Source organism: Acinonyx jubatus, chromosome B4 (assembly GCF_027475565.1).
Source record: "Acinonyx jubatus isolate Ajub_Pintada_27869175 chromosome B4, VMU_Ajub_asm_v1.0, whole genome shotgun sequence".
Lineage (NCBI taxonomy): Eukaryota > Metazoa > Chordata > Mammalia > Carnivora > Felidae > Acinonyx > Acinonyx jubatus.
In genome coordinates this window covers 121,783,482-121,809,274 of record NC_069387.1, presented here as the reverse complement: position 1 = coordinate 121,809,274, position 25,793 = coordinate 121,783,482, and the positions used below count along the sequence as shown (strand labels likewise).

Sequence of the window (25,793 nt, the reverse complement as noted above, 5' to 3'; positions counted from 1 at the left end):
TCCATCTTTCACAACAATACAGAAGATGACAATATTGTGACAGGGCAGAGTGCACACTATTGCCTCTTGGCATGTATAATTTAGGTCTTCCTTGAGTGTCTTCTAAGAGCAAACAGTAAGTCTTTGGCACCTATTTTCCAGGGCTCAATTTCAGAGTATATCTGAATGAAAGATATTTCAAAACTTTAAGCACCAGGTACTTGGTTGAAAACACACTGCGGGGCGCCTGGGTGGCTCAGTCATTTAAGTGTCCGGCTTTGGCTCAAGTCATGATCTCCTGGTTCACGAGTTTGAGCCCTGTGTCGGGCTCTGTGCTGACAGTTCAGAGCCTGGAGCCTGCTTTGATACTGTGTCTCCCTCTCTCTCTTCTCCTCCCCTACTGGTACTCTGTCTCTCTCTCAAAAATAAATTAAAGGGGGCGCCTGGGTGGCTCAGTCGGTTAAGCGTCCGACTTCAGCTCAGGTCACAATCTCGCGGTCCGTGAGTTCGAGCCCCGCGTCGGGCTCTGGGCTGATGGCTCAGAGCCTGGAGCCTGCTTCCGATTCTGTGTCTCCCTCTCTCTCTGCCCCTCCCCCGTTCATGCTCTGTCTCTCTCTGTCTCAAAAATAAATAAACGTTAAAAAAAATAAATTTTAAAAAAATTTTAAAAATTAAAAAACAAAACACATCGCTAGGCAAAGACAAGTCATAACGGATGGTGCCTTACAGCCAGGGCAGGTATGCCAAGGGGGCCTATTCTCGCATACATAATGCCCAATATTCGGTCTGCAAGAGACCAAGACCAAATCCTTATCTCAGACCAAAGCAATCTCTAATCAAAGAACAGAAAGAAATATTTGAGCTAACAGCCATTTAAGAAAATGGCAGAGCCATTCCTCACTTTGGAGGAAAAGTAAAACTTTAAAAAAATGGGTTATTTGTGTACATTCCCAACCTTGCAAGTAGCAGTACCCATACCACAGGAGTATTACCCTGCAGGACAGTGTGAAGGAGAGAACTAAGCAACCTATAGTTGTTTATGGAGCACAAACTGCCGTGTGAGCAGGAATACTCACATCAAGGGCAGAGGGAAACAAATTCTAGTTTAGACTTCATTTCTTGAGAGTAAGGCAGTCTAGATACCCTCAATGACTCCTGGTTCAAAAAAACCAAATGCCGGGGGTGCCTGAGTGGCTCATTCAGTTAAACATCCGATTCTTGATTTCAGCTTAGGTCATGAACCCAGGGTTGTAGGATCGAGCCCCATATTGGGCTCTGCGTTGAGCATGGAGCCTGCTTGGGACTCTCTTTCTCTCCCTCTCTCCCTCTGCTCCTCTCCCCAACTCATGCGCGTGCTCTCTCTCTCTCACTTAAAAACAAAACGAATGCAAATGCTGAATAAGACAAAGTAATATTAGATAATATATTTAAAATATATCACTGCATTGACACAAAAGTAGGCAAAACTCCACAAAAATGAAGTGAAAACAGGAAAGCTGTGAGGTAAGCCAGCACCAAAGCCTGCTTTTGCCCCAAGAGTTCTGTTGAACTCTGGAGACCATGAACTGATGGGAGTGGAGGGGCACTGGACATAAAGCCTAAGGCTCATCTAGGATGGAGTCTAGCAGGACTGCCACAGAGAAATGGGCAGCAAGGAACCTTGCCTGTCGCGATTTTGGTGCGGGTGGCAGGGGATAAATAACGACTACAACCTCAAATTCGTAAGTACAGACCAGCACTCAAGGTTTGTGATCTGAAATCACAGAACCATCAAGCTGGTAATATAAAGTGCTCTCAGAGATGCCTGGGTGGCTCAGGTGGTTAAACATCCCACTTCTGATTTTGGCTCAGGTCACAATCTCAGTTTGTGAGATCAAGCCCTGCATCGGGCTCTGCGCCCACAGCGTATCTCTCCCTCTCTCTCTGCCCATCCCCAGCTCTGTCTCTCCCTCTCAAAATAAATGAATATTTAAAATGCTCTCAGGTTCGTAGTCTCTGGGTATCTGGCGGAGCAAACATACTCCCTTAAAGGTCTCAATTTTAGTCCATACTTCAAATAACCCCTATTTTCTAACAAAAGTTGAAAGGAAAATGGTACCATAAGTGAAAAAAAACAAGAAAACAAAAACACAGCTTATACAACAAAATCACCCACGAAGACTCTTAATATTGGTACCAACACATGGAAATTGATATGTAGAAAATATGAATAAGGAGCAAAAGAATACACAGAACAAATAAAATTCATAAGCCAAACAGAGTTCATAAGAAAAAAATAATAATTGAAAACTAAAAAAAACCAAAAAAACAGGAGGGGAGAAAAGAATAAGAAAATGAAAGATGAAAGACAAAGCAAAAAGTAGGGAGTGGACAATTAAAAGATACATTTATGATGAGGACCTAGAAATAAACCCAACCTATATCTGTAATCACTATGGATATAAATGTACTTAAGTATCCAGTTAAAAGGGCAAATTTTCTTCAGCCTTATCTTTGTATTGTGTCTCTTGCAAACTCAAAATATAAGGTCAAAGAAAGATCGATGATATTCAGATAAAAACTAACCAAAATATTGCTACAGCAACAACAACAACGATGACAGAAGGCAATGAGCATTAATAGAGATAACAGTCACTACATAATTATAACAGGTTTAAATCACCAAGGAAGATCCAAAAATTCTAAATTAATATGCACTTAATAATAAAGCCAAAAGAAAAAGCAAACAGAACTTCATGAGAAATTGAGAAATCTAGTTATAATGAGATCTTGAGACTCTTCTATAAATAAATCAAGTATCAAGTAAATCAGTAAAGAGAAGATTTGTACAGCATGACTGACAAGTTTGATTTAATAGACACTATACTCAACAAGTGGGGAATGCACACTCTTTTCAAGTATACATGGAGCATATATGAAAATTGATTACATAAATCATAAAGCTAGTCTCAAATTTCAGAAAATTAAAATATTGTAGCTCATATTCGCCGGTAAAATATTAGAAATAAAGATTAAGACAACCATAATGCACTTTTAGCATTTAGAAATCTACTTTTAAAATAACAATGGATTAAATATTCAAACCTCTGGATTAATCAAATGAGAAGGCACAAAATAAACTCACAGGAATGAAAACGGGTCATAACTACAGATGCCGAGGAAACTAAAAACATAAATATGGATTACTTCATATCAAAAAACTTAATGAAATGGAGAAGTGTTAGAAAAATTTATTGAACTTAATGAAATCGACTCAATAATATAAAATCCTAATATTCCTATGATCTGTAAAGAAATGGAATCAATAGTTAAAAATCTTTTCTTAATGACCAAATGTTTTTTTTTTATTTATTTTTTGAGAGAGAGCACACACACGAGTGGGAGAAGGACAGAGAGAAAGGGGGACAGAGGATCCAAAACAGGCTCCATGCTGACAGTGGAGAGCATGATGTGGGGCTTGAACTCATGAACCATGAGATCATGACCCGAGCCTAAGTCAGACACTTAACTGACTGAGCCACCCAGGCGCCCAGACCAAATGGTTTTAAAGACTCGTTCCAATCTTGAACCCTTCCAGACAATTGAAAAACTCATTTCATGAGGCTAGTATACCTCAAAACTAGTCAATGATGGAGCATAAAAGAAGTACTATAAGCTAGTTTTACTCATGAATACAGAAGCAAAAATCCTAAACAAAATATTGGCAAACTGAGTCCAGCAATGTATTATAAAACACACACACCATGACCAAGTTGCTTTATCCTGGAATTAAAGGTTGGTTCAATAATAAAGTCAGCCACCATTACTTAATACATTAACATCAAAAAACATTCAATCATGTAAATAGATGAGAAAAAAGCATTCAATAAAATTCAACACCCATTCATAATAAAACTATTAGCAAAGCAGAAATAGAAGAGAATCTTCTTAATTGATAAAGGCCATTTACACGGGAAAAAAATTACTGAACTGAAATGTTGAAAGCATTCCCTTTAAAACAAGGATGTTCACTATCAGTTCACTATCAGTTCTTTTCAACATTGTACTACAGGTTATAGCCAGTGCAGAAACTAAAGAAGAAAATTTTTTAAAGGTAGAAGCATCATAAAGGAAGAAAATTCTCACTACTTGCCGATAATGATTGTATTAAAAAAGTCAAGAGCATCTAAATACATCATTAGAATAAAAATTTAGCACGGCTGCTGGATCCAAAATCAACACATAGCACATGATCTATATTAGAAACAACCAGTTAGAATAGAAAAAATTTAAAAAGTTACCATAGCATTAAAAATATATAAAAATTCATAGGAAGAAATCTAATATAATACATGAAGGCCTTTATGGAGAAAAACCATTAAAGTTTATTGAGAGATATTAAAAGAAGACCAAATAAACGGAACACAGTGTTTTTGGCTAGGAAGACTTATTGCTGAAAAGACATCAATTTTCTCCAGGCTGATCAACAGATTCAATACAATTACAAAAGATAATACACAAACTGGGAGAAGATATATATACAACATGTTTAACTGACGAAGGACTGGTACCCAGAATTTATAAAGAAATCCTATGAATCAATGAAAAAAAGACACACCTAATACAAAAATGGGGAAAAGACATGAATAAGTACTTCACATAAGAGGAAACACATTCATATATTTAAAAAAAAAAAAAAACCCTCAATTTCATTAGTAATCAGGGAAATGCAAATTAAACCCACAGTAAGACACCATATAATCACCACCCAATTGGCAAATATAAAAGATAGTCAAGACCAAGTGTTTGCTAAGACATGGAACAATGGCACTCAACCATTGCCAGGAGGAACGTAAACTGGTACCAATGCTTTCAGAAACAGTTCAGCACGACCAAGCAAAACCTGCTTCTTAGAGCTGTGGTTCTCAAATTTTTGGTCTCAGAACCTCTCTGCATCCTTAAAAAATACTGAGGACCTCAAAAATCAGTTGTTTGTGTGGGTTATATTTATCAATATTTACCAAATTGAAAATTAAAAGAGGCATTTTCAAAACACAAAAATACACAAGTATACACTTGATTAGCTGTCAGAGTGATGATGTCATCATTTCTGGAAAAATTCATAAATTCATGAAAAATGACAGTGAAAAGGACAAATAATGTTTTAGTAATTTTACGAAAATAATTTTGTCCTCACAGAGCCCCTGAAAGGGTCCCTGGACCATACTTTGAACACAACCTCCCTGGAGCAAATCTTGTACATGTGTGCCAGGGGAAAGGTACAAGAATTCATTCATTCCTCAAATATTTATTAGCATCGCCATGTGCCCTCCATTGTCCTAGACATCGTGAGTGTCTCAACAGACAAGATCAGACAAAACAGACAAAATCCCTGCCCGCATGGAGCTTCCATTGTAATTGGCAGAATGTTCCGGGCAGCACTGTTTGATAGCTCAAAATGGAAAACAATCCAAATCTCCATGAACAGAAGAACAGATAAGTAAAGTGTGGGAGAGCCACACAATGGAATACGATACAGCGGTGAGAACAAATGAAATGCGGTTACATGCATAAACACGGATGGGAATTTCAAAACCAATGCCTGAAAAAAGTCACAGAAGGATATAATGCAGCAGGAAACCATTTACATGAAAGTTCAAAACCAGGTAAATCTAAACAGCATACTATTAGGGATACATACATAGATGGTAGAACCATAAATAAAAACATGGGAATTATTAACAAAAAAATCCACAATAATGTTTACCTTATGCGGTGGGGGGTGGGGAGGAAAAATAGGGGCATTCTGGGTATCTGAGAATGTTCTAGTTCTTATGCTGAAGGTTGAATACATGTGTGATCATTTTATTTCACAAGAAATATTTTAAAAGAAAAAAGCTATAAGGTTATTTAATACATAATGTCATCAATAAAGAGAGGGAACATCTCCTCGTACTTCAGCTACTGCTGTGCACTGCAAATCAGCTAATTGTTTTAACTGGTAGGGAAGAAGCACCTGATAAAATAGAAAAAGAGGGATGAGATGTGCTACTCCTTACGGAAGTTAACCAGTTTCCCAAAGGTTCAGATCCAACGAGATGGGAGTATTACAGTCCTGCTCTGCCAGGATGAATCAGAGTCACCAACATGACACTGGTTAACCGGTTACTTTGTACACTGGGTGTAATCTCTTGTATAAAGCAGAAAATAGAGACAGGTGATGCGAATTCCAAAATAAATGGATGGAGACGCTGCCTCTTTACTGAATTCTGCTGACTTTCAATAGTACAAATTCCCTTTGGCACATTCTCCTAATAATGTATTTATGTATTAAGTAACCCCCCAAATACAGAAAGCGCATGGTAGTTATTGTTTCTCCACATTGGTCAATAACAGTGTCAGGTTGGTCACACAAATGTCATAACAATTTTGTAATCGTGACTTTGCCAAGGTCATTGCTGGCAGTGACACTGCGCAGATTAAATAAGGGATAGTTAAGGTGCAATTTTTCCTGATTCAGGAAAATAGCCATAAATTTGTTACACAATTTCAAAACTTGAAAAAAAGAAAAAACGAAACAAAACAAAACATCTTGAAACATTCCATCCATCCCCTTTCCCCAAACGGCAAGCTAAAGTTATTATCTTGGGTGAGTTGCTTCAAGAAGTAGATCAGGCCTGGCAGCAAAAGGACTGCAACCCATTCCCAGAAAATGGGGAAGTCCAAAGTGTATTCTCCAGGCCCAATCTCGCCCCCACTGGGTCTAACACAGGGCCAACACACTGGGAAGTTCCAGATATTGCTGTAGCTATTTTAAAAATCCCAGGCAGCTACAAGACCTAAAAATCTCACCTTTATTTAAGGTGGAAGGGACAACACCACCAGGGGGCGCTAAACTGCAAGTGGTGGCAGGATGACTGTAGAGGAGGGGTGGGATGAGCTGAGGGTCCAGCTACTCCGCCATCTTGCACCCCCCAGGGCAGGATGACTTTTATATCAGAAAGTCGGACCTTCAGAACTCTGCCCACTCTCGTACATGCTATGCTGCCCTAAGTATCACACCCACACCTTTATTATGATGGACGGTCATTAATATACTGGCAGCTTTTTCCTCCCTCTCCAGTAAGAAACAGAGAAATTAGGAGGGAACCTTTCTCAGGTTCTTCAGGAACTTCCACTCTGTCTCCCCAGATACAAGGAATGAGTGATCCTCTTGGTCACAGCTGGATATTTGTTGGACCATGATTAACTAGTGGATAGAGTTATTCCATGTTCAAAAACAAATACAAGTCCTACCTTTTCTTTTTAACCTGCAAATGCTCAGGCACAGGTTCTCCTGTGCCTTCCTCAGTTCTCCTCCTTTAGCTTTTTGTCCCTGGGTGGTAAGGAGACCAGGAAGGGGGAGGTGGGTAGGAAGGGGGCCATTTCCTTCTCTGTAGTAGCTTTCATTACTGATATAACACAAACTCATACTTTCTACATTTTTTTTTTTATCTTCAGGAGTAAACACCCTGACATCTCTAAATACTCTGCAAAGACTTTTTGTTGAACCAGCAAAATCAAAACAGGAAATAGAGAATCCTTCTGTTGTCTCTACTCCCTCATACCTGTGACTTCCTAACCTTCTCTCTATCTAAGGCCAAAGGCTTTATAACCTGTATTCTCAAGACTTTTGAATTTGAGACACTGGCATTACTAGTAGTCAGATTGCAAATATGATGGCCTTTAAGTATCAGGCCCTTGTTCAATTCAATTTATCCAAGGTACTAAATACACAAAAGAACCTCACACTCTGTTTCAGATGACCTTGCTGAAATTAACAATCTCACAAGTGGACATTTCTTGATTTTAGCTCCTCAGAGGATAGGAAAGAAGCAAATAGATACTAATAAGATACAGAAATCTATTCTGAACAAGGAGGCTGATATCCTTAGATCTTAAAGCCTTTTCTTTCTTCATTCAGTTTATAGAAATTTTTCTCCCCAGAATGTTGTATTTCATGTTTTTTCAGGCATGATTAAAAAAAAAAAAAAAGAAAGAAAAGAAAAAAGAGTCTTCTTGAGTTACAGAAATAGTATGGAATCCCAACTCTAACTGGGAAACCTGGAAGGAAGTTGTGCCAATGTCATGTTGTTTTCTAGTGGTGAAAGAATCCTTTGTCCTATAAGCTTGGAGGTGACAATAGTGGCCTGACTTGATATGTATTAATGCTGGTGTTCTATGTCTTCCAGCAGTCCCAGTGCTTAATATCAAATAGGTAGGTTGTTTTTTCTAATGTTAGACAAGAGTCCATGGCTTTTCTATAAGGAAATAGTTTGGAAATATTTTTAGCTCATTTTCCATTTCATCCAATGTTAGAAATCATAACCCAGCAATACCTACCAATCTCACTAAATGCTCAGATCTTTTTAGGTCAAAGACTTCTGCTTGAGACCTATACATACCTATGTTAAATCCCGTTTAGCCCAGTATATATGTGACATATTCTTTATTTATCCCAGAACTCTTAGGAACCGAAGTAAGAGGAGCTAAAATCTGTTTCCCTATCAAAGCCTTCCTCCCACTCTGACCCCAATTTGAGAGAGGGGAGTGAGAATATGGAGAAATGTGAAGGTGACAATTTTCCTTAATCATGTTAACACATATTTAAGTACCAGCTAAATGGCTGATATGTAAGAAATAGAAAGACCCACTCTCTACCTCAAAGACCTACCATCTGGCAGAGGGAGAGAACAATGCTAACAAGTAAGGACACAATGTTTTTTAGGCAGCTATGACAGAAGATTTGACAAAGGACAGTGGGGGCATAAGACAAAGGGGTCATATCTACCTGGAAATGGAGCATGTCAGGAAATGCTTCATCTTGAAAAAGGACATGAGTCTTGAAAAAAACAAATGAAGGCAGGTGCGAGTAGAAAAGGGGCCTACAGACAGGAGGAGTTACGGGAAGGAAGAGCTAGCGGTAGCACAGAAACCAAGAAAATGTCCAAGTGTCCAGGGAATGGTTAAGTTACAAATGACAAGAGAAATCACTAGATTTGGGAAATGAGAAGTTATCCCTGACCTTTGCTAGAGCCGTTTTGATGGAATAGCAGGACAGAAGTCTGGCTGCTGTGAATTAAAATGGGTGAAAAGCATACAGACAAAAAATTAAAAGCAACTAGAGGACAAAAGAGATGACAACAGTTTAGATTTGTCTCCTGTAGCCATGTGCCTTTTTACTTATTAGCTCAGCCACAGTAAGGGTTAGAGAGACAGGCTTTGCATTTCTATGAGAAAATGACTCCCAAACACAATTCACTAACTTAAAAACAAGTTTTCGGATACAATCTATTCTTTATGAGACTGCCTATGTTATTTTAAGTGAACGATATAAAATCAACATTTTACAGATTTACTCTGCCATCCATCACTAATTTTTCTCTCATATAGTTCAAAACAAATAACACCTGTAATTGGTTATAATAGAAAAGGTGCTTTATTTTACACATCATTGGTACATAACACATAAAACTGCCTAAAATCAGTCTTGGGAAATGTAACTGTCAGTTTATACCTTAAGCAGTCAAAGACCAAGTCTATTTTGCAACCTATTTCATTCATGGGCAGATTACTGCAATAACTTTCAACCTAATTATCTCTTCATAGGCAATGTTACAAGTGATTTTGATGCTACAAGTGCCGCAATTTTTTAAAATAAAAATACCTTCAGTTATAATAGACCAGATCTCTAACCAGAACAAATCTTGGCTAGACTACAAGTCTTTGAAATAACAGGCCAACAGTTTCACCTGCTTAGAGATGATTATATTTATGTAATTGGGTTATAGAGCAAGGGGGCCTCATACATGCAATCAGATTGTTTTTTTTGAATGCAGATAACAGTGAGTTTATAATACCCTATTTCTAGTTAAACTGCCAAAACAGTTTACTAAGCTAAAACAAAGCCAATACAATATCTTAGAAAATATAATTCTAAGAGCATGCAACATCAAAATCTTTTTACTACGTATGTGAACCAAAGTTGTAGAGCCCAGGTAGAGGACTATGGCACAAAGGCTTGTACATCTGAATCGCTTATTCAGCAAGGAGGAGTAAAGAGTCATTTAACTCAGTGTAAATCCTCATATGAAAGATACCTGCATGATCTAGCCCACTGCTACTCAAAGGGATCTTCGCTTAGAAAATGTGCAAATCATAGGAAGCTAAATGCACTTCTCTTGTTATTTACCCTAGTACATTCTATTCATGAACACGCAGCTTAAAGATCTGTTATTAACTATGAATGTCAAGCCACAGAGATCTCTCAATGGCATCTTTCAGTCACCAATAAATATGACCAGTGCTTAATGCACAAATGCCAAAAAACAAAACAAAACAAAACGGTAACAGAATCTGGGCTAATTGTCAAAGTAAAAACATTTGTTATTTTCACAAATCCCTTGGTATATAGCAAGACTGCCTTTCTCTCTAGAAAATAAGATGTATTTAGAACCACAGGTTCATAGCACAACAGAGGCATATAAGCAAAGTAAACTAAACCAAATACTAAATAGTTACAAATGTGCACACTCAAACAAATATTCTATTCTTTGCTTAAAGTCAATTTCGTCCTTGTCATTAAGGGAAGTGCTTCAAGATGCAAATTGTTAATTAATGCAGAGAATAAGGAGTTAAAAGCCAGACTTTTTTTTCTAATAAAGCAGATAAATCATTAAATTGGACTTGAAACATATACTTACTATAACTTTTCATTCTTACTCTTTTTATAACTAAACACACAAATATACACAAAAAACCCTAGCATTTAATATGTGCAAAACTGCTTACCATTTATTTTAACTTTGGTTAAGTATTTGTTTAGCCTATACCAGACATATTATGGAAGCTATACAAATGATTACAAACATAATAATGAGGTAAGTTAAAATTCTACTAGTGCAAAAAGCAAGCATATGCTAAAAGCAAAGCATATGAATTTAACAAATGCAGAATGAAGCTCTCACCAAGGGAGGTGCTGAGACAACAAACCAGAGAAGCTCCTTGTAAACATTGTTTGTAAAAATACACATTTAAAGATTTAGGATTCATACAGCCACAAAAAAGGTATTCTAATAATACCAGAGTAGTGCATTTATTTTACCTTTAGAGTTTGGAAATCACTCATTATGTGTCTAACAGCTTGCATATTTTCTTCAAGAGAAACTTAATTAGTGAGACACATTAATTACAAATACTGTAGTATAAAAATCCCAGTTCTTTACAAAAATTATATATTAAAATATTCTATACACTTTAAATTAGTAACTGGAACATACACATATATCAATCCTGCACAATTAAATCCATCGTGTCCGGGAGTATTATATGTGAAGCTCGAGGACACAGCTACTCAGTCCACCTGACCTGGCATAAGGTCGCATGGTAGAAACAGATAGGCCTGGGCCCCTGCAGTTATTACGGCTCTTAGTTTGAACCATCTTTTCTGCAGTTATATTGCTCTGTATATTCACTCCAGATTTGTATCGGCAGCAGAACCGGGAAATTCCTAAAAGGTTCAAAACAAGCTACCTGTGGCAGAGTATCCATAATGCCTATCTGCATCTTTAAGGTTGCAATGGGACCTGAGTAAGCTGTCTAATGCTTATTTTTCAGTTGTAAAAAAGTTTATACAATTTTGAGGTAAAAACAATGCAAAAATAAAACATTTAGAGCATTTACAAAAATCTTACAAATGTTTAAAACACTATTTCAAAACTTGTGTCCTGTTAAGGTGCTTCTTTGTTTCTGCAATAAAGAGGACATGTACTTCAATTTTGAATTTTAAATTCGCATGTTTTAGTTTCAGCAAAAGCAAAGTTAGAGCCATTAAAACACTTGCTAAAATGTTCACAGATATACTTTGCTTCTGATGAAAAGACAGCATTTTAGTGCTGAAAGAAACCTTATATGTAAATTCTTTTAACTCCCTCTTGTATTAATGAGGAAATCAAAGACCAGGTACATTAAGTGCTTTGGCCAAAAATATATTCCAATGTATCAGCCTGGTATGAATCAAGAAAACCCATTACTCTTTTTGTATTTTGCCATGATTCTTGGAAAATAAAGAAAATTCAAAACCAGAGTTTCTAAACTCGCCTCTTTCTTTTTTAATTTCTTAAGCTCTGTGCTAACTGTAGGTAAACAAAAAAATGAATCAAATAGCGGCTCCTAATATTAGTATCACAGATATTATCCAGTAGAAGACAGTTGTTAGAGAATCACTGCTCATATAGAATAATAAAGTTATAGGGAGTACTCAAAGACAGGGCCTTTACAATGGAGAGAACATCTACTAAGTAAGACAGCACAGTGTACAACAGCCGGTTACTAGAATCATCTCAATACCTCTAGGATGACTGAGTTACGTGGCCTTTAGAAAAGATATTGGGGTAATAAAGCCTTCTAGCTTTTATCTTAATTTTACTATTTTCCTTTATAAAAGAGCAGTTATATAACTGTAAGGACGAATCCATACACTAATTTTCAGAGAGTCTTTGCTTCTTTTCTATTTTTATTTGGATCTAAAATTGAGCAAATACATTTTAAGAACAACTTACAAACTCAAACTCATAAGTGCTAGAAATACAGTCAGAGAATACTCTTTTAAATGACAAATCTTCATAACCAGTTACTAATAAATAATCATCACAATAGCTTCAGTAAAAAAAAAAAAAAAAAAAAAAAAAAACAAAAACAAGAAAAAAAAACTCAATTTAAAGGTGCTTTTTTATTGTTACCTTGAAGCCATCGAACTTGCGTAGCTGGTCCATATCCCTTTTCATTCTTTGCTGATATCCTGAACACAATGGCAGGCCTGGACGTATAATCGATATGTGCATTTGCAAGTTGCCCAGCAGTTACTATACATGATGTCTTAAGACCACAATAAATCCTCATAAACACAAGTTGACTTGGATTATCTTGTATTTGTGCTGTGCGGATAGCCAGGTAGGCTGAATATTCCAAAATATTTCCAGAAGGTGAAGTTGGAGGTTCCCAGGAAAGGTGGATACCCTCAACATTCTTGAAGAGAGGAGAAAAAACAAAAACAAAAACAGGTAAAGGTTCTGAAATTTTCTCTAATATCACTTATAATGTTGAGTCTATCTTTAGAACACAAAATATTGTTTTTTGCTAAAGTAATTGCATTAGATATTAGAACTTTTATTACCGATTTTTTTAAACTTACCTTAATTGGATTTACAATGTTTACTTCATTGCCCACTTTTCAATATCATAACTAGGCTTAAATGTCTGCCTATACCATCCCAAGAAAGGGATTTTTCTTACCTGAAAGCAGATCTTTTCTTCTCTAAAGAGGGGCAGGACCTTAGGATAAAATATAATTCAATTTCATGTGTTCTATTAAAATTCTCCAACACAAACTTTTTGGTTCCATACAACAAGAACAAAGTTAATATTAAGAAGCATACCAGATTTCTCTGACTTTCTAGAATTTGGATGCTGTAATTCTGCTTGAAATTTGGTCCTTAAAATTATGAGTTATTAGCAAGCAATATTTTTTAAACTTTTAATCCACCCCACTTATTACTTAATTTTTCAAAAACTGAAATAGTGTTGACACACAATGTTACATTGGTTTTTAGATACCCCTTTTAGATACCTCTCATTTCATCGGTTACTAACAAGAATCTCTAAACTGATGGTTTTACTTCATGTATAAACTTTCAATAAATAAATCACCAAGACTTGACCGGACATCTCACCTTTGAAATTCTGACTGCAGAAGGAGCTCCAGGAAAACCGGGAATACAAGTTTTAAATTCACTGATTTTGCTGAAAGGGCCTATTCCACATCCATTGATGGCTGCTACCCTGAATCTGTATCCTGTGCCTGGAACAAGATCTTGTTTCTTAAGTAAACTGTAGTCAGGTACGTCCGCATTTCCTATCTAAAATATAACATATACAAAAGTCAAAGAAAAAGTGCAATTATTTTGTCATTAAACAAGAAAACTTTTCAAAGAATGAATTATGTTTTAAGGTTCTAGTTCACATTTAATTTTTTCCCTCTGTCACACATGGAATAAACCCTCCAAATACAAAAGCAACTAAGCCTATAAATCAGTGATTCTTATCTGGAGGAAAAGTGACCTTTCCAGTTAAAAACCACTGATTATAAAAAGAAATTTAAGCATATTCTGCACATGAAGAATGTAAAGGTAGAAAAAAACTGACAACCACTATAAGCAAAGAAACAACCGTCCATATAAACTTAGAATAGAAATCTCAGAGGAATTCTTCTCAGTCTAACCAGGAACAATACCCTTTGGATACAGGCAAGCAAACTTGCCAGAAAAGAAGTGATCAGCATGTATTATGGAGCATTTTAAAAATTAATATTCAGCAGATGCTGAACAAATGTTAAATAATTTGATTGTATACTCTGGGTAGAAAGATCATAACATTCATAACTTTCAAACAATTTTTCCATATTTTCCCTCTCACTGCACCACTGTGAGACAGGTAGTCCTAATGTATCATTCCCATTTTTAAGGGAGCTTTATCATTTTTATTTTATAAGTGAGGAAACTGAGTCTCAGGTTAAACAAGTGACTTCTCCAAGGTCACACTGTTGAGTGCTGGAACTAATGATTCAAACCCAAGTTTACTGACTCTAAATTTTATGCTGTTTTTCTTTTGGGAAAAACAGGTAATTACTAGGCCCTTAGATATCGTTATTTCTAATATATGAAATTAAGCTACAGCCAGAAATTTCATTAGGTATAATACTAACAAATTATTCACCAGGATTTTCATTTTTGTCAACAATTGGAAAAATTCTATATGAAAAAGAGAGATGCCAGAGGTAATATTAGAGAAACTAAAATATAATGATAAATGATATATTGTCCGTTTGTGCAGGTCTTTGGGAGAGTCAAACTAAGTAGCTATTTCCTTGGCAATTCACTCTCTGAAATCCCCCATTCCAGAAAAAAATTAGTTCAGTGTGCTTTGGAGCTGTTATCTATTTGATAATTCTTAGAGGGTTAATGTTTATATATATGAGTTCCACTTTAAGGGGTTTCAGAATCAAGAGAAAACTAGATTGTATTCCTTCATCTACAGGGGCTATTAAATTTTTTAAGTTGTGAAATCAGGAATTAAAAAAGTTCTAAGAAAAAATGTTCATTCTCTAAACATACCAGATAACAAAATTAGAGGTATTTAAAAGACATCCTTATCTGTACTGGCCAGACCATATTAATTTTGACTCAAAATCCAGCCCAGTGATTGTATAAGATTTTTTAAGTGACCTGCTTATGATACAGTCCATAAAAAGAGCCTTATAAAAGAATACAAGATAAGAAGGCATATAGAACTCTTAATTATAGACTGTGAACAGATCCCAATTTCACTCATCCAAAGTGACTTCAATCAGGGTTATAAAAAAAGACCTCATTTGTGACACTTACAAACTCACAGTGTAGAAAACATATCAATAGCTACCTTTGAGATGCTTTGCTTCCCTTTGGGCAGCAAATAAAACTGGCTCACCAAAGCTGTGTTATTTTTAAAAATTCCTACATCACACCACTGTCGTTCTCCTGCTTTCACTGTGGCCACTGGATTTGAAGGAGTCTCTTTCTAATTTTAGAGAAAGAAAAATTTATCAAGACTCTTATTGAGCATATAAGAAACTTCAAGATTTAACAAATCCATGCAGTGATCTACAAGTAGGTATACGGGTAAACACCACAACATTAACAGCTCATAAGTAAATAAACTCTTAACAGATTAGGTCAACTGACAGTGAAACAGGGATGCCAATTCAAACATGGGGAGTGACAGGCATTCTCCAAGTCAGTAGCTCTGGACTATCAACCTAGCTAGAGTTAGCATGCTTTCCAATCAGTGATTTGTTAAAATGCCAGCTGTTTTATAGAACATTGTCATTTCAGAGACTCTCTCAGAAAATGTAATCCCTTTAGTGTGACATTATACCTTGCTCCAAAAGGAGCAAATAAGGAAAAATTCATTCCAAGCTGGCTTATTTCTAGATTCAAAAACAACTAGCAGAAATTCAGTGATCTTTGCACTTGAAATACCTGTGATTCTCCAAACCTAAAAGGAGAAAAAATGTTCAAAACTAAAATGCAATTTGAATATACTTTAGTATATACTAAAGAGGAGCAGATTAAACAGTTTTACATTTTTTACCTTGCTTTAAAACAAATACACTTCCTCTACCTTAAACTACTTTTAGTGATAAGTGAATTATACTTATCCCTGGAACTAACCTTTTTAAGCCATCTTCTTTATAAATGAGACACTGTTTCCAGAAGCTCAAAACAAATGTGCACTTCAGTTATTTATTTCTGTCTTAAATATATAACAGCAGAGGTACATGCTTATAATTCACATTATTTGTTATTTAGGCTATCACACATGACAAAGTGAGCTAACTAGAAAAGTCTTTAAGGTTTTAAAAAAAGGAATAGCTTTAAACTTGTTTTCATTTTTAAAGTTGTAAAAACTCTCTTCAACAACTTTTATAAAACAACTGGCTCCAACTGAAATAACAAATACCATTCTGTCTGATGTGCTGCAAGACAGATTGAAGAGAAAAACGTTCCCTTTAATAATTTTTCCCTGAGTCTAAGAACTCTAGGACTTAACGTAACATTCTGGAAAGGTGAAAGCTGATGAAGATAAAACTATGATCAAAATCCATAAAATCATGATTGAAAGGAAACTAAAACTACAGATAATTCTTGAAGATGCTAAGAGGTAAATATTAGGTCAAATAAAAACTCTTGCTCATAGCAATAAAGCTGAAATGACTCAGCATTTTAAAATAAATTAAAAGGTATATACACACACATGCACACACACACATATGTATTACCCTTGTATTTATGTAATTAAGACAGTTGTGTATACTTGTGAGGCACATTCCTAGCATTTTAAGTTTGGTGCCATGCAGACCAGTTCTGGCCTTTCATAAAACGATGCCATGTTGTAGATTATTGGCCTACCCAATAGGTATGCCTACCCAATTTTTATTTTCATATTGCAATATTCTGCTGTTCTCCTAAGAAGTAGCTAGTAATAGAGCCATTCAAGTTTTCCATTCTGTACCATGTCCTTTTACTCTTAAACCACTAATGTAACTTACATATATACGTATATATGTTCACATACACACATACATATTTCTGATTATGAAAGTAACACATTTCACTATACAAAAATACTGAAGGCCCAAAGAAGAAAATAAAAAGCATCTATGGTCGCACAACCTGAAGAAAGTCATCCAGCATTGTAGTATGGATGTATGTGGATTCACGTGAGAGTAGGAATGTATCTACTGTGTGAATCTTTTAATAAAATTGGGACCACAGCATATCTATATTACTTTTTATGCAGCTTTTTTTCACTTAGTGTATACTGTAAACATTTTCCTATTCAAGCCTTCATTTCTCAATCTATGTCAAGTCATTACTAAAGGACACTCAAGAATCTTCTCATGAATTCACGCTGAAGTTGTTCAGCATTTAAAGCATACTTGGCCACCTGTAAACACAAGTGATCTTCAGGTCACGTACTTACAGAAAATGACATCGCTGTGGCCTGTGTTTCCACACGGCTGATCTTAGTTGCAGGCAGGGCACATGTATCATCAACTAAAAACCAAACAATTCATCATATAAGACTTACATGATCACTTATCAAACAGACACATTAAAATATAATTTATAAACATAAAAAAATAGCCCCAGGGAGAAAAGCACAATAATTAGAAATACGGACCCTCTAACTCAAATTCATTCACAATGTTCATTTCTCAAGGGTTTGATGGCCAGCTAGAACTTCAGAGAACGTTTACCAAAGATGAAACACAATTCTTATAGCAAAAGAATGAAATGAGAATTTATAAAATCAGAAATCTATCAAGCTGGAGGAATTGTTACCCCATAGTCTAAAGAATAAATCTTTTCTATGGAAAAAAAATTTGCTGAATATATTCACGGTAGGAAAAACACATTCTGAACGTATTTTGGTGTGTGCTGATTTAAATATTTTATGGAAGGCAGAAGAGTATGTTATATAATAATTTTAATTGGAATGTTTTATCTGTTTATATATAACTCAATCCAAGATGAAATGCAATTCCCATCTAAACAAGTAAGTTTGATGAATTTATATACACAAATGTTTCAAAATACAGTATGTGAAACACATTTCAAACCTTCAGATTTGGTACTGAATGTTGTTAGTGAAGTTTCATCTTTAACAACTGCCCCATTTGTACTGGATGATTCAGTTTTAATGGTCTGCTGGGTTACCATAGTTTGTGCGCTGGAAACAGAACTGGATACAGAAGTTTCAGGGATTACTGTTCTTAAGTCCAGGCAACTACTTAGAACACCTATATTTGCTGAAGTATGAGGACCTAAAATTAAAGCGAAAAAAACAATTATTAACATAACACCTGCAATAAATGTGCTATCTTATTATGGTTCTTGTCACACGTTCTTGGTATTTCAATTTTAAAAATCATAAACACAGGCACTGCAAATGTCATGCATATGAATTAACCATTAGGCTAAACATAAAATGTTTAGAAAAATAAAGTGGACTACAGGGGCACCTGGGTGGCTCAGTCAGTTGAGCTCTAACTCTTGATTTCGGCTCAGGTCACGATCTCACAGTTTGTTGAGATCGAGCCCCATGTCGGGCTCTGCGCTGACAGCATGGAGCCTGCTTGGGATTCTCTTTTTCCCTCTCTTTGCCCCTCTCCTGCTCATGCACTCTCTCTCTCTCTTAAAATCAATAAATATTTTTTTAAAAATAAAGAAAAATAAAGTAAAACGTACTACATAGATAACAGATGTCTAACTTCTCAGGTCCTTCTTCCATTCTAAACACTGAATCATTGTTCTTGGACTCTTCTAAATCATAGATCAAATGCCTTGCCTCCCACTTTAGGGGAAGAAACAGAAGTCATCAGGCATGAATGCCTTGAGTTTTCTGCCTTCTTCTGCCCTAAACTAGAAACACATTTATGATTGGGCCCATCCTTTCTATCTTCTCTTCCATTTCAGAGGACGAACTGACCTCTCTCCAGAGGAAGGATAATCAATCCTCCTGTGATCTTGGTTCTATCCCTTCCCCATATTTTGGGACCCTCTTTTATCAATCATTCCTTTCTCTTCAGGGTTTTCAGATTCTTTTTTCATTAGCAGTTTTTGGCGCTCAGTCCTTAAACATTATCAAGTGTCTCAAGCAAACAAAACACCCATCTTCTTTGACTCCACAAATCTTCTCCAGTTGCCATTACCCCTCACTAATTCCTTCAGAGCAGTCTCTACTTCCCTGACCTCCTCAAATTTGGTTTCTACCCCTCTACTCTAATGAAATGGCTCTGGCAAACGTCAATGATTTCTAAGGGATGCTTTTCAATTTCCACTTACTTGACCTTTCTGCAACATAAACAATGCCGACCACATACTCCTTTTTTGAAGTTGTTTCTTTCTATGACTTATAATTACTCATTCCACAATATTTTTTATGCTTATTTATTTTGAAAGAGAGAGCGAGAGAGAAAGAGAGAACAAGCAGGGCAGGAGCAGAGAGAGAGAAACCCAAGTGGGCTCCACGCCATCAGCGCAGAGCCTGAGCAGGGTTCCATCCCACGAACTGTGAAATTATGACCTGAGCAAAATCAAGAGTTGGATGCTTAACCAACTGAGCCACCTAGGCACCCCTCACTCCACAATACTGAGGACTTACTATTTACCAGATATCGTGCATGCTTCTACAATGGTTAAATAAAGCAGGCATGGTTAATACTTCATGAAGTTATAATCGTGTGGTAGAGAAACATGCATACACAAACTGAGATGACCACTACAGAGAAAAAAAACAGGACACCAATCTACTTGGTTCTTTTCCTGGCCTTTTAAGAACCCCTTTTCAATCTCTGTAGCTGGCTTCTTCTCTTCAGATGACTTTTTATATGCAGGTGTTCCCAAGCCTTCTCTTTTCTCCATTTACATATTTTCCTATGTTTTCACTACCATTCATAAATCATACATCTCTCAAATACATATATCCTGGACACTGCCAGGTGCTAGGAATCTCGCAGTGAACAAGTCAGATAAAGTCACTGCTCCTTGTGGGGCTTATATTTTAGTTACCTTTAATTTCTAAATTTATACTCCAGCCAAAAATTACCACCTAGACTCTACACCTAAATATCCAACTGCCGATTAAAAATCTTTACCAGTATGTTCCTCAAGTGTCTCAAAAACACTAAGTTCAAAGTTGAACTTACCTTTTTCCCAAATCTGTTCTGGCTCCTATATTTCATTTCTTGATAAAGAGTATCATCACTCATTGAATATACAACCAAAAAACTGGGAGTCATGGTAAACTCGTTTTTATTTCTCATATCCAACCAGTTTCCAAGGCTAGTAATAGATGTTAGTTTCTAAAACTCTCAGAAATGATATATTCTCTCCTCTCCATTCCACCCACTGCTTCAGTCTCTGGTTATCTCTTAGAGTCCTAAAAGAACCTTCTACGAAGCCTCCCAATCATTTCCTACTCCAGTTCTTCTGATGGTGAGGCCAGAGTGTTCTTTCCAAAACAACAATAACAACTAACCATGTCACTCTTCCACTTTTGAAACATACCAGCTACTCCAACCTACAAAGAAAAAGGTCCAATCTCCCCTTGTTAACCTGAGATTGGGTAGCCAATCATTCACAGATTTGAATGTCTACGATCTGTCAGTGATACTGTCGCTGCACAACCACTCTGGTTTTCCCATTTGTTTCGTACTAATTTTTTCTAAACTGTCTTACAACATACGATTTAGAGTACATTAAGATTCTGAAATCTCAAAGCTCCTATTTGTTTTCAAGAGCATAAACTTCTTTATAAGATAGACATAGAAAATCACTATAAGAAAGAAATATAAATTGAGGTCCAGGACCAGGCTTTTATAATTTTAACCAAATGATTCCACCTGAAAATCAATAAAACAAAAGTGCTCTCCTTTTGCACAGGTGATGAAATAAGGAAAAATTACAGGAAATTATTTTCATTGAATATTCTTACCTACCACAGACTCATTAAGAAAAATGGAAATAAAGGTGTGCCTGGGTGGCTCAGTTGATTAAGTGTCTGACTTTGGCTCCAGTCACGATCTCATGGTTCATGAGTTTGACCCCACATTGGGCTTTCTGCTGTCAGCATGGAGCTCGCTTCGGCTCCTCTGTACCCCACTCTCTCTCTGCCCCTCCCCCTCTTGCACTGTCTCCCAAAAATAAACATTTAAAAAAATGGAAATAAAAATAATATTCATCTTGTTAAGTTTGTATCACTGAAGAGGCATTAGATTTATATCAGCTGTCATGACTTTCTCAAATTAAAAATAAAGTCACATTTCTTTTCTTTCTTTCTTTCTTTCTTTCTTTCTTTCTTTCTTTCTTTCTTTCTTTCTCTCTCTCTCTCTCTCTCTCTCTCTCTCTCTCTCTCTCTTACTTTCTTTCTTTTTTAATTTTAGAGAGAGAACACAAAAGTGAGGTAGGGGGGCAGAGGGAGAGAGAGAATCCCAAGCAGGCTCCACGCTCAGCCTGGAGCCCAACACAGGGCTTGATCCCACAACCCTGGGATCATGACCTTGGCCGAAATCAACAACTGGATGCTCAACCAACTGAGCCACCCAGGCGTTTCTAAAGTCACATGTTTCTATGTCAGGGACATCAGAATGAGATTTATAAAATAACTTTAGATACTGAAATCAGATACAATGTATCTGAAATGGCATCAGAATATTCAAATGAACTCATTTTAAATATAAGGATCACCAAAGTACAAGCTGTCGCATGAATGTAATCAACAGTTCTCATAAATGAACTATCTTTCTGAGGATAATCCAGTTATTTCCTAAGCAAATATTTACTAAATGACTACTATTAACCAAGCATGGATCTGGGTGCTGAGGAAATAGAGATGAACAAGAAAATCCCTGCCCCAAATAGATAATTTCAGATAGTTCTAAGTGCTAAGAAAATACAGTAATGGGAACGTGACACTGAACATACTGGCCAACCTCAAATGTCATACAAGAGCTTGCCTCATTTGAGTTCCATACCTCATAACTAAGCTTTGCAATTCAGGTCAGTGCTTTCTTAGTATCCTGACATCACTCTAACTAGGGTCAATGTGGCTAGTTTATTATTATTTTGAAAATGGATCAAAACCATAGAACATTTACTTTTTCAGAGACTATAATTCCCTATCGTTATTGTAAAAAGCTTTGGCTTTACTTCAAGTGCCATCTTTGAGACACCTGAGTGGATGAGTTGATTAAGCATCTGACTCTTAGTTTTGGCTCAGGTCATGATCTCATGGTCTGTGAGTTCGAGTCCTGTGCTGGGCTCTGCACTGATGGCGCGGAACCTGCTTGGGATTCTCTCTCTCTCTGCCCTCCCCTGCTCGCACTCTCTCTCTCTCTCTCTCTCAAAATAAATAAACATTTTTAAAAAATGCCATCTTTATACCTTCATTTTTCCTTAACATATCCACAACACAACTATTATGATTAGAAGTATTAGTTGCCATAGATGGATGTAAAGCAGCATTAAAATCAGTTGATGCTTTGAGATCTGGTCTGTTTTTCACAGAAGTTCCTTTCATAGGTGTATGTTCAGTTTTTGCACTGTTCGTTGTATCGCTGATCTATAAGAAATAAAACAGTTTATTGTAGCAAGCAATGTTCAGTTAAATAGAAATACATGTGAAAAACAAGCAAAATAATTTACAACTTGAACGCTTTTGAAAATAAATTTACCAAGATATAAAACAGTTTAAATTATACACTTAATTTGTATAGGATTATTCTTTAAATTTTACAACAGTTTAAAAAACCTATTTCCTCCCTTAATCTCCATTCTCAGAAGACCAGTTATACAGGGGAATAGGAGGGTATATTCTGGGGGGGGGGGGGAACCCCAGACTATGTTTTATGAGTGGTAGTTAGTATGCAAGTAAATATGTATGCAGCACAGGCGACAACACCAGAGCTACTGAGTTTAACACATTTGTCCAATTTTCTTAACAAAGTCAACATGGATTTTAAAGACCTGATGACTCCTAAAAATAAAATCTCAGTTCAAGCAAATGAATTATTCTATATGACTGAGTTTCCAAATAGATATCAAGATTTAATACATACACATATCAATATTCTTTGCCATTAAACATTTTTAAATAGCAGTCTCTTTAATTCTGTTTTTCTTTGCCTTCTTGTACACACTATAATGAACACATTTAAACTTTTTGATAATTCAGGTCATCAAGGTCAACATCAGTTACTATACAGCAATATATATGGGTCTAGTGAGCCATAAAAGTTACCTGGCTTCATTCAAAAACCCCAATATTGCTGCCCCCTTCTACTTACCTGTTTTTTGTGACTTTTCTGTCTCCATTGTCAATTATAACTTCTCATGGCTCTAGGATATTTGTCCACAGCAGCCATGTTCAGAACACATGAGCTTATCCCTACATCACTTCCCTTGAAAAGAATCTACTGTATATGCAGACAGCAGCTTGCCATATAAAACCAGTGTAAATCCTAGTGAGCTTATTCATTAGTCTCTACAGATACCTACTGTGAAGCACTTCATAAACAAGAAATAACCTCACAAACATCAGTGTTCAACTTAGCAACTCATATTCTTTGGCCAATGAAGTACATAGTAAAGAAATATATTTCATATGCATTTTTGAAGTACATCTTTAGAAACTTAAAACAGGAGTGTGTATGATACTTAGAAATGTCAAAATACAGATTTCAAGACACCGTAAGTATAAATTATAATGGATTAGCCTCTGATGCTGTGTGCAATGAAGGTAGACTTTAGTTTCCTGGTTAGGGGTTCTCAATCCAGGCCAGTGCCACAGTGCTCTATGGAGCTTTTCCTTAAAACCTGAGTTACCTGGGCATCATCCTAAAGATTCTGATTCACTAAATCTCGGGAAAGGCTTGGGATTCTGTATATGTTTGTTTGTTTTTTAATCTCAGAGGTGATTCTAATATGCAGCCAGAGTTAAGAACCTCTGTCCTAAGGTAATATGCTACAAATATTAATAAAAATTGGGACTCTAACCATAAACATTCATTTACCATCATAAATTTTTGTTTTTAACTTACACTGTTAGGAACGGTGCTATTACTGCCTGGTCTGTGAGGGTCCATTCTGACTCCTGTAGGAATGAGAAAGTTCAGACTGACATGGTCTAAATTAGCTTCAATAAAATATATTACAATCAAGTATTTCTGAAAGTAATGTATTAAAGCTTAAAAAGTAGTATCTTTATCAAAGTTAATCTATTTTCTTAATAGTCTGCTTACTGGTTGATTGAAATCCTTTCCAAAAGAACATGTAAAATGAAATCTGCTTTTACTTTCCAAGTGCCTATTACTTTGAATACTTGTTTAAAAAGCTGAAATATTTATGAAAGCTAATTAAAACCATCTCCTGAAGTCAGGTAGCATGTCGAAACAAGGAAGTACATCAGAGTGAACTGCAGAAAAAACATTCTATCCTATGTGTCTATGCGTTCTACCTACCACATCATGATGGGAAGACAGGCAAGTTTCGGAACTGAAATGCAACATATTTGATTAACCAGGCAGAAAACATCACATCATAACATTTTTAAAACTAGGCCTAATCACAGGCTTTCCTGTAGTCACTTTTTAAAAAAGCATCTGAACATGCAAGCTTCCAGGTGAAAATTATGTTACCTTGTAGATTTGGTGCCAGTGAGGAATCTGATGATGCAGTTTGGTGTGGCAAGTCTGTATTCAGCTGCAAAAGATAGCCCTCAACTGTAGGCACTTCATCCCATTTGACGTGGAAAGAGTTGGTAGTGGCTTTGATCAGCTGTACTTGTGATGGTGCCGGCGGTTTCTCTAAAGAACAATATTGATATTATGCTTTTAAGTTTCAAATGTATCAAGAGTTTGCTTGTACAATTTGTGTGGGCCTGGGGCTCTGAAAACATCAGCAATGAGTATTTCACCTGTTTACCCACAGGGAGATGTATTCAGATAAACTTAGCTATAGTAGGTCAAATGAAAACAGTTTGGGGTTCTGGTCCTACTTATTTATTTAATTCCTTATACAAATAGAGAGAAAAATTCCAAGCCATGTGAGTCACCAGAATCAGAAAGAAATATTTAATCCTAGAAATGGGGGCAGGGCACCAAGTATTTTATAGTTAGAGCTACATTATTTTACCTATGTAAGTTTTTAATTTAACGAGCCAATTTTCAGCCAATAGCATACATGTTAGAAATACTGTTAGTGTTAGCAAATATGATTTGGACATGATATTTTGGGAAAACCCAACTTCTTGAAGTTAATACCCTTTTATCAAAACTTGTACTACCCCAAACAGGTAACTACTTTGATGTAAAATATTACAACATTTCCAAAACAAGTAACAATCATAGGCTTTTAGAACTAGAAAGAAGGATCTGAGATTATTTCTACAATATCCTTGTCCTCTTTTTGTTTACCTACCAATTCAGGGAACTCACAATTCCTAAGGGAGTACATTCCATCTTTGGACAGTTACATAAGAAAATTTAGTCTCCTAGTGAGTTGATATCTATAAGCTATATTTTAATCATTACAGAACATGTCTGATATCTATCTTTTTGTATCTTTTAGAGAAGGGATCAGCAAACTGGCTGGCTTATGGGCTAGATCCAGTCTATGACTGTTTTTGTAACTAAAGTCTTG

At 36.1% G+C, this 25,793-nt stretch overlaps 1 protein-coding gene across 5 annotated transcripts in view; it reads right to left on the bottom strand.

Annotated features, from left to right (window-relative positions):
• The window catches only part of HCFC2 (host cell factor C2), a 50,090-nt gene that overhangs the window by 4,722 nt on the left and 19,575 nt on the right, over positions 1 to 25,793 (bottom strand). The window contains exons 8-17 of one of the 5 annotated variants that reach the window (XM_027070959.2): positions 24,791 to 24,958; positions 24,194 to 24,246; positions 22,539 to 22,716; positions 18,215 to 18,418; positions 17,575 to 17,648; positions 15,472 to 15,609; positions 13,728 to 13,913; positions 13,291 to 13,329; positions 12,738 to 13,023; positions 9,414 to 11,506 (exon numbers count right to left, since the gene is read on the bottom strand). In XM_027070959.2, the coding sequence (XP_026926760.1) occupies positions 11,322 to 11,506; positions 12,738 to 13,023; positions 13,291 to 13,329; positions 13,728 to 13,913; positions 15,472 to 15,609; positions 17,575 to 17,648; positions 18,215 to 18,418; positions 22,539 to 22,716; positions 24,194 to 24,246; positions 24,791 to 24,958 (1,511 nt within the window). In that variant the 3' untranslated portion in view covers positions 9,414 to 11,321. Of the gene's footprint in view, positions 1 to 9,413; positions 11,746 to 12,480; positions 13,024 to 13,290; positions 13,330 to 13,727; positions 13,914 to 15,471; positions 15,610 to 17,574; positions 17,649 to 18,214; positions 18,419 to 22,538; positions 22,717 to 24,193; positions 24,247 to 24,790; positions 24,959 to 25,793 lie in introns of those variants that run through there. The other 4 variants (XM_027070965.2, XM_027070962.2, XM_027070960.2 and 1 more) reach the window with 4 other exon arrangements.